The 9,159-nt window shown below is 40.4% G+C and overlaps 1 protein-coding gene across 3 annotated transcripts in view; it reads right to left on the bottom strand.

Annotated features, from left to right (window-relative positions):
• Positions 1–5,456: 5,456 nt before the first annotated feature.
• Positions 5,457–9,159, bottom strand: part of GALNT18 (polypeptide N-acetylgalactosaminyltransferase 18) — a 227,848-nt gene continuing 224,145 nt past the window's right edge. For all 3 annotated transcript variants that reach the window (XM_032692503.1, XM_032692504.1, XM_032692502.1), the window contains one exon: positions 5,457–5,944. In XM_032692503.1, the coding sequence (XP_032548394.1) occupies positions 5,798–5,944 (147 nt within the window). In that variant the 3' untranslated portion in view covers positions 5,457–5,797. The remainder of the gene's footprint in view (positions 5,945–9,159) is intronic.

Genomic DNA, 9,159 nt, shown 5'->3' with positions numbered 1-9,159 from the left:
TTTGGAAAGCTGCTGTCTGTAGGATAACTTTTAATTCTTGTCTCTGTAGTGTTGTGTTGTACTTTTTCCACTATTTAGAAAGGTATTCTCAGCCTCCAATTTGGCTGGAAAGATCCAATTTGTGTAGGTTTAAAGTGCACATTGGAGTTCTGAACACCACTTGCACTCTTGAATAAAACAGGAGTTCCTTGTGGAATTCAGCAGGAGTCGTGCTTGGGACATACTTTGGGGATCCAGGCCAATTCCTCATCAAACAGAATTGATGCTGTTCCTCAAAGTCAATGTGTGTGTGCTGACCTACACCAGGTGAGGATTCATGCCTGTTACCAACAGGTGTGGGCACAGCAGGTTGCACAGCATTGCAGTATTTTCATGCTAGTGTTTGGCTCTGGATTTGAGTAAGAACTGCTCAGTGACCTTCAGACTGTGGGAAGTGGCAGGATTTCAGTTTGTGATTTGTGACTGATTATTCAAGATGGTCTGTAGATGTGTTTGGGATGTATTTTTGATATCTCCTCTTTAATTGTGAGCACTTCCAGAGCATTTGGAACTATATATAATAGCAATAAAATATGTACTTTTTGCTATGTAGCTGAACAAAATCTAGGAGAATATAGAAAATTATAAAATAATGGTAAAAAAAATTATGCACAGAAATGCCTTATTAACAGAGGCTGAAAATAAGAGTTTAGCCTTTGGTGGGTTGTTTTGAATTCTCTGACCTAGCTGAGAGGTGGTAAACCTCTGCAGCCAGGTTGCTCTGTGCTGTGCTTGAGGTCTGGGGACTAGATTCACTCTGCTACAGATTTACCGAGTTGTTGTCTTTGGCCAAAGAGATAAATTTTTATGGCCCCAAAAGTGATGCATGGATTTAGCTGGACAATGTGACTCCCCTTTTTAGGATAAGGAGTGAGCAAGAGATTGCTGGACGGTTGTGGATTATGGTTATTGCATGCTTAAGTTTAGCTGTCAGAAGAGGAATAATTTTTGCAGTTTTCTAGGAGTAAGAAAGAGTCAGTATTTTAACTGTGCACTATTGGTTATAAAAAACCTTGACCACCTACACAGACTACTGACCAAGGATGTCAGCAGTGCTTAAAGGATCGACTTAACCTTCTAATACTTTCTTTTAGATCTGAACAGTCATCACCTTCTATGCTGTGATTCAGTTTCCTTAGAATACTCAGTTTCTTTCTTTTTAAAAGCTTAATGAAAATTGCATTTCCCTCTGGCCTTTTGCAACTTATATATATTTGTTGCTTTCATATTGTAAGATGAAAATATATTCTTGTAATTGGAAAATTCTGTCCTATCATATGAGGCTACTTCACTGGATATAATATATTATGGTGAAAAGTATATTTCTGAGGTGTTAAAAGAAGTTTTCAAGTGGTTTGTCATGAAGATCCCTTTCTGAAACTATGCATAACAAGACAATTCAGGTAAAATAGTCACTTCTGCCTGACAATGCAAAGCTCATGTTAGTCAGTAAACAAAAATATATGGCTTTGCTGGTTTAGAATATAGCTGTGAATGACAGTCCTGAGAATCATGTTCTGCACTTTTAAACATTTTCAAAGCAAGGTGTGTGGCAGGGGGGAAATTTAAGCAATACTACTGCAAATCAGTAGAGAACACACTGTTAGATAAAAGCCTTACTAATTGCCTCCTGAGCCTCTGTATTAGCACAGCTATTTTGTGTTCTGGTTTTGAGAAGTTATTGTGGAAAACTTTTAACATTTACTTGAACAAATGTTGCAATAGGATGGTGTTATGTTCTGCTTTTTTCTGTCAGTGTTAAAAACAGATGTGGTGCTGAAGGTGTTCTGGGTAGCACAGTGATATAACTATGATACAAACCTTTCATTTTGGTGTCTTACCTGAGTGTCTTTAAGACCATGATTGGATGAAGTGCACTTTAAAGTGATTTTCCTTTTTTTGTTGTCATTGGCCAGTAAACAGTTTGTGTGTGTAAATGCATACTTATGTTTCACGTGTAAGTTTATATATATTTGAGGTATACATCATTTAGGTCTGTAAGCAAAACTGTGGTACATTCTATTGATGTATGATCTTGAAACGTCAGTGTTTCCCTATGTCTGTATCTCCAGCTGAGTTTCAGTGCTACCCAGTATAGAATTACATGTGACAGCTAATGGCTTAATTATCACTTTTGCAACTGCCTCTTGATCAACATACAAAAAAAGACTCAGTGATGGGTGTTAACTGATTAACTTCTTTTTAGAAAAGGCCCAGAATGTAGTACAACTGAGGCCTGATGTTGGAGGATTAAATGTTGGTCTTTCAGAAAGATGAAACCAAAAAAAGCCGCCTCTTCCACAGCAAAAGAGAACAATGCTAAGCCCTATCCTGCACAACCACTTCCAACAGATATCAGCAAGCCTGGAAAGTCCTGGCAGGTCAGGACAGTCCTGAATTCTCCTGTCAGAGTTCTAGCTGGGAATAAATGGGTATGGTCTTGGTACTTCTGCTTAGTTGCCAGGATATAATTATCAGCCAGTAGATACAAGATTGTTACTTGTCAAGAAAATCTGATCAAAATACTTTGGAAGTAGTTCTCAGGCAGTAGGAGGGAAGTGAGAGCTGACTGGATCTTTCTAGTCATCTTCATCTCTGACCATACTCAGCTGAGGGTGTATATGACTTCTGAAATGGTGTTCTTTTTTTGCCCTCAAGTGCTAGCTTTTCTTTAAAAACAACTAAAAAAATACAGAAAGTGAAGATGAGTTTTATTTTTCACTTTGTATTTTTGATTATTTGTGTTTTTACAGTGCGAGGCAGTGCTCCTAGACCTATGCCATTGCTGTGCAGCTGAAAAGGAAAGTGGTGATAAGGCAGTTCATGGCTAAGACTGTCTAGTGAAATGTGGCCATGTCCTTCAGTTCTGCTTGTGCTGTTCTGTTTTTGCCTCTCTAACAGGCATGTCAAAGGAAGTCTGTTCAGAGACCTTAGGTCTCAGGAGGGGCACAAGGATGGTGCTGTTAGGTACACTCATAATTTCTACTGTACCATTTTAGTAGGCTTACCCACAGGTTTAAACCCCTTTACCTTCTTCTATGCATGATCACATAAAGCTGTTTGCTCCATGATACCAAACAAAGGCAAAAGCATATCATAATGCATGTATTTTACATATAGCTGAATTGTTGTAGTATAAAGTAATGTCTCAAGTCCAGATTTATGGCTTTTCCTCCTTCCCCCCACCCCCCCACTATCCGCCACATGTTTATTTTGGTAATTCTTCTGTAGTTACTAGAATTGCAGTGTGATCAAATTTAAACCCACAGTTACCACTGAGGGATTCCCTGTAATATTGTTGAAGAAAAGTGTTCCTCAGTGCAGGCCCCTTGGGAATCAAGGGGAGCAGCAGTCTTGGAGCTGTGTGTGTAGTGGGGATGTATGGCTGGATAGCACCAAACATGGGTGCTAGGACAAGGAACAATGGATAAAATTGGGAAAGAAGGGAAATTTAGGTTAGATATATGGAAGAGATTCTTTACTGTGAGGGTGGTGAGGCACTGGAACAGGCTACCCAGAGAAGCTGAGGATGCCCTATCCCTGGCAGTGTTCAAGGCCAGGCCGGATGAGGATTGAGAAGTGTGGTCTGGTGGAAGGGAGCTGGAACTAGATGATCTTTAAGGTCCCTTCCAACCCAAACCATTCTAAGATTCTCTGGAGAGGTGACGTGGCTCACTTAAACGGGGTTTTCTTTTTCACTTAGCAGTGAACATCAGCACACTGCTGCAGTGTGATCAGGAATAACAACAATCTTCTCTGGGCAAATGCTAGACATGGGATAGTCATTTAGGTTATGAAATAATGCAGTTCAGAGTCCAGCACCTTCCTTTAACTTTTGTTAAGTCTTTGCCAGGTATGTCCCTCTAGTGCTCACAAACAAAGTTATCAAACTAGAAAGTTAGGGCTCAGTGCAGTAGGCCTGTAGGACTCCGGAAGAGACTGGTTTGATCCATGCTACTTGTTTTTTATCTTTTGGCTGCATGTCTGTGCACTGAAGCCTTGGTATCTCTGCTGAAAAGAAGGTTAGCTTATCTCATGCTACTCTGTATGGGTTCTGCACTTTTTCTCTGTCTGAACATGTATTTCCCTCCTCACTCATCTGGAATGGCTATGAAAAATAAGTCAAATTGGCCAGTGGTGGAATTTGGGACTGCTCGAAATGGCTCTGCATCCCCGTGGACTGAGCACTCTCCCACGAGGACAGTTCACATGCACCCGCAGGCAGGAAGCTTGGCCCACTTGTGTAGCAATCTCTTCTTTTCTCTACAGAGTGAAATTAAAGCTGCTTTACCTTTTCATGCTGCCCTACCCTGACAGGCAGGTTATTGATGCCCTTTCAGGGTTCTAATTTTAATGAGAGGCTTTTCACTCAAACAGGCCTGAGGGGCCTCTGAAGCCGGTCAAAGTGCAGGTGTTCAGCCCATCTCCATCGGCTGTGACTCTTCTGTTGTTGGCTCAGTGTTTTCTTCTCTGAGAAGCAGATGAATGCTATATATAGCACAAGCTTGAACACCTAAAATTAACGTACCACATGCCTTATTAAGCAGTCATAAGAAACAATATTGCTCATCCTGAATGTGAAGTCAGTTTGTAAAAGACAGTTTGGCACGTAACCAGCTCCAGAAGAGGTTAGGACTGTTTCTTAAGGTAACAAAAAAAACAGAATGAAAAGAACAAACAGAGTAATAAAAGAGAAGGAATTTACATACAAATAAAAGCAGCTGGAAATAGATGCCAGTAATCCCAGTTTTCCGGTTTACCCCATCAAACTGTTTCTTTTTCTCTTCACCCCAGTCTTAGAGAGAGATGAAGTGATATGGCATTGCATTCACACCTCCTTCAAGGCAGGGAGAGAGGCAGAGTGAATTCATACCTTTTGCACTTGGATGGAGCCATTTTTATCCAAGTCTGTGGTAGCCAGAGAACAAAAAAAAGGAGCTGTAAGAACAATGAAGAATTGGAAAGAAAGTGCAGTCATTGAAATGGAGGCCAACCCACTGAGACATGTCAGGGTTTATTTTTTATTTTTCTTCTAGTAGCTGCTGCTTTTCTAGTGTAGCTTTTCCCCCTTCTTCTTAATGAATTCTCTTCTCTGTGTCACTTGAGCCCTGGGGTTCTCTCTGGGGTTTTATTTAGTGGTACAGGAGAGAAAATGTACATGGGTGCATATTATACACCTCCACACACCACACCTCTCTCCCCATATTTGCACACTAGTAGATATAGTGGCCTAGACAGATCTCCAGGGAGGGAGAATGGAGAAAATCCTCCCTCCCTGTAGCTACTAGTGTGCAGGTAGGACTTTTTATCACAAGTCTGTAGAATACTGTTGCTCTGCAACAACTTGTCGAAATCAGGCTTGGGTTAATGAAAACAATGAAACCAGCACTTCCAAATGATTTCCATGGAGACAGCTAGACAGCAATAGTGTTTGGACTTTTTTATTCAATAAAAGTTTGAGTTATAAATATTCTCCATTTGTTTCCTATTTACAGTTGTAAAATATTTTAGGATAGCCTACCCGTCACCTGTCATTCAGCGTCTCTATAAATGCCGTGAAAACATCATTGTGAAATAAAAACGTCTTATTTTCAACCCACAAACCCAATTCCCACACACTCACCAAATAAAATCAAAGAGACAAAAAAGAGGAGAGAAGGAACTGGGGGGATGGGGAGCAAGAGGAATACAGTACAGCAGGCGACAATGCAATATTTGCTACACAGTAGCAAAAGAAATGGGTACAAAATTTAGTCTGCTATGATGACAAGCTTCTCAGGACATTTGTTATAGACCAGCGCTGTCCAGTGCATTTCTGAAGGACCAGTTGAAATCCAAATTCATTTTCGTTGTTTTCCTGCAATTCCAGGCAGCGCTTGGATTTTCGGTTCTGGATAGGGCCTCCCTTTAAAGATGGGGGAAAAAAAAAAAAAGAAGTGTTTGGATTAAACATTGTGAACTTATTGCATTGCTACTCTCTGTGGTAATATAAATTATAGAACATCCCAGTGTCCATCTACGAAAGTCCACTGCTACTGTTAAAAATGCTTCAGTCAGAAACAAGGTAAGCACTAGGTTGGATTTGGAATGAAGGTTCTTTTGTCACAGGCTGGTTTAATCTCTGATGCAGTTTGGAATAGCCTCAATTGCCTGGTTTCCATTTCAGCAAATGGGATTTCTGGAATTGAGCTGTGTTCCTAGCCATACATTTTAACCATGAGCCAAAGCTTTTCTGTTTGCTTCAGTTCCCTGACTTTGTGGCTCTGCTGCACTTCTGAACACCAAAAAAAGGCAAATGAGGCCAGGGGTGTCCTGTAAAAAGGACAAAATGCAAAAAACTGTTTATTGTTTGAATACTGAAATGTCTTTTATAATCTTATGTTGCTAATCCTCAGTATTGAGTCTGTTCAATTCTCAGCTTAATACTGCAATATTAAAGCCCAGCCTTCACTGCTGAGTTGCATGAAGTCTTAAATCACTGGGGCTATCAGCAGTTAACTATAGACCTCAATTACAATTAAATTGTCATGCAGGTGACATAAATTACATTTTCCCTCCCTTTAAATCTGTTTTTAGTTGGTTCTCTCATCCTCTCCCCTGTCTAATAAAGGTAATAGATAACTTGTAAGCATTATTATCTTGGAAGTTTCTTCCAAGATACACAGAGTAGAGTAATTGTACAGAAGTCTGAAAGTGGCTTTCCCTAGAGTGTCTTGAACCCGTGTAGCAGAGAATTACTGGCTTAATCTGCAAATCAAAGAATGGAGTGTTTGTCAGTACAGATTAGTGCATTTGAAAAGTGTACGTGGAAAGAGAAGCTGCATTTAAATTACTTATTTGTACAATGGAAAAAAAATAGTTGCTATAAAAAACCCCGGCCCCATACAAAAAACCACCACCTCATAGTTTTCTCCAAGTCTGCGTTATAGCTTGCATTATAAAGTCGTAACTGGGAAAGATTTCTGTTATAATCACAAGTCTGTTGGCATAACTATATCAGCTGTGTGCTGTTTTAGAGCTGCTTCTTCCTCAAACAAGGGCCGCTCGTGCCATTCAGTACAGGTTCTGCTTCATTCAGAAGGGGGGCTGAGGGTCTCCTCCTATCCTACCAGTAACGCTTAGTAAGTGCTTTCTCCAACAAGTGACTTCTAAAATAACTTTCTGGGCCTGGCTAATGCAATACAGAATCAGTTTTGAAAGCTCCACATTTTAAATGTAGCTTTGGGAAAGTGAGACCATTTCTAGAATAATCCACAAAAATTCAAAACATGAGGCTCCTGTAAATCCTCATGGTAGGCCTATGTGCAGTCTTGATACAATTTTCACTGATTACTTCACTAGACAGACAGGCATACAGAGGTATTTTAATATACCTCCATAACAAAATGCTGAGTGAACTGCATTTTCCTACCACTGTATAACCATTATTGACATTTGTATTAATAACAGTAGTTAAATTTGGGTGCCTAGTGGGAGCATAAACTCTAAGCTATCCAAAAGCAATAAAACTGCAAGACATGCAAGAAATTTCAAGAAACTAGGATGAAAAATTAGTCAAAGCTTTATTATGTGCTATTTGTTCTCTTATCCTAGACATACACCCTACACCCCCCTCCTCAGTCCCCCAACCTCCCCGATTACTTTGGCTTTCTAAAATTCATTGTACTGAGAATGATTTTTTTCCCCCCCCTCCAGCCTCCCCCCATTAATGAGATCTGAACTAGGTTCTTCACATATAAAACTCTAAGGTAATAGATATTTTTCTCATTGCAAAAATCAACAGTTGTTCTGTTTTCTTGTAGCAAAACATAATGTTTCTGTCATTAGTGAAAGCTGTTGAGTATGTTTTTTTCACTGCACAGACTCAGTGTTGCATGGCACCCAGGGTCAGCTACCTGAGTTTAAAGTGGGAATTGGGAATTACAGTTTACAAGTGTTTCTGCCAAAACCTAAAACCAAGATTAACTTCCTTGTGTTTTCAGCTGATGCTGGAGGTGCTTGTGTTGCTGTTGGTTATGTTAACTAGTTTTGAGTCTTTCATTTATGACTTGTCCCTCATCCCAGTTTCAGCGTCCGAGACATCCTCAGCTCAGATCTCGCACTGGAAGCTGAAGAAAGTTGTCCCACTTTTTGTCTTGTCAGAAGACTAACCCGTTCAGGACACTAGTTAGGTCTATTACTTGCCTGACTTTTGAACTTGGGATGTGAATCTGTGTATGGTACTTTTAGGCTTTGCCTGTCATTTCTAACTTACTAGCGAAAGGGGAGGAATGGATTTAATTCTCTCCATGTTTGTAAAGCATGACAGCTAAAACACGTGTGTTTCTCTGGTACAACTCTTCTCACCTCAGTTCTGTGAAAAGAACTCTGTGGTGTCCACCTTGAGAACAGTTCTTATGCTTTATGAACAGGACCGAGCTGGGATGCTCAAGTCTAGCTTCAGCAGCTGGGCTGGAGCAAACACCTCATTTCTCGGCTGCACTTTGTGAATCCCATCCTGTGGTACCTATTTTTTCTCCCCAAGGACAGTGCATGGGGTCTAGGTCACTCACAACTCTGTTAGGTAGAGGAAGGTGCAGCACTAACACATAAATACTGCCATGCTGAGTGGGAATATTCCTGCCTAATTCCCATTTGTTTCAGTGGTGAAGGGTTCTTTCACTTGAATGGGCCCAAATGCCTTGCGGATTTGGGGTTAGAGGAAGGAGGAGGTCACAGAAGAGACAGTGTTTTTCCTTTTTTCTAAGTCTTGTAGAGCAGACTGAGGTGTTTACACTAAATGTATTCATGTGAAACACTTTAATACAGGCAGCTACATAAACAAAGTGTAAACCCCTCCTAAGGAAAACCAAAAGAAGCAAGCAACCAAAAAACCACACAAAAAGCTCCTCTCATACCTCTTCTCTTTTTCTGGTGTGTCCTCATGTGAAATCTGCCTTCTATTTAACAGAAACAAGTGACTCAGAAGATAAAAAACCAAGGAAGCTCTTTTTGATGTGGAAAGCACTCTGCAGTGGCTACTGAAAATCACCCTGCTGAGTACCTTGGAGCTGCAGAATGGAATGTAAAACGGACACCAAAGTTAAGTAGCAGCTAATATGTGGGAATTGAGTGTTGTAC

Source organism: Chiroxiphia lanceolata, chromosome 6 (genome assembly GCF_009829145.1).
Source record: "Chiroxiphia lanceolata isolate bChiLan1 chromosome 6, bChiLan1.pri, whole genome shotgun sequence".
Taxonomy (NCBI): Eukaryota; Metazoa; Chordata; class Aves; order Passeriformes; family Pipridae; genus Chiroxiphia; species Chiroxiphia lanceolata.
This window is presented reverse-complemented; position numbering and strand designations above follow the sequence as displayed.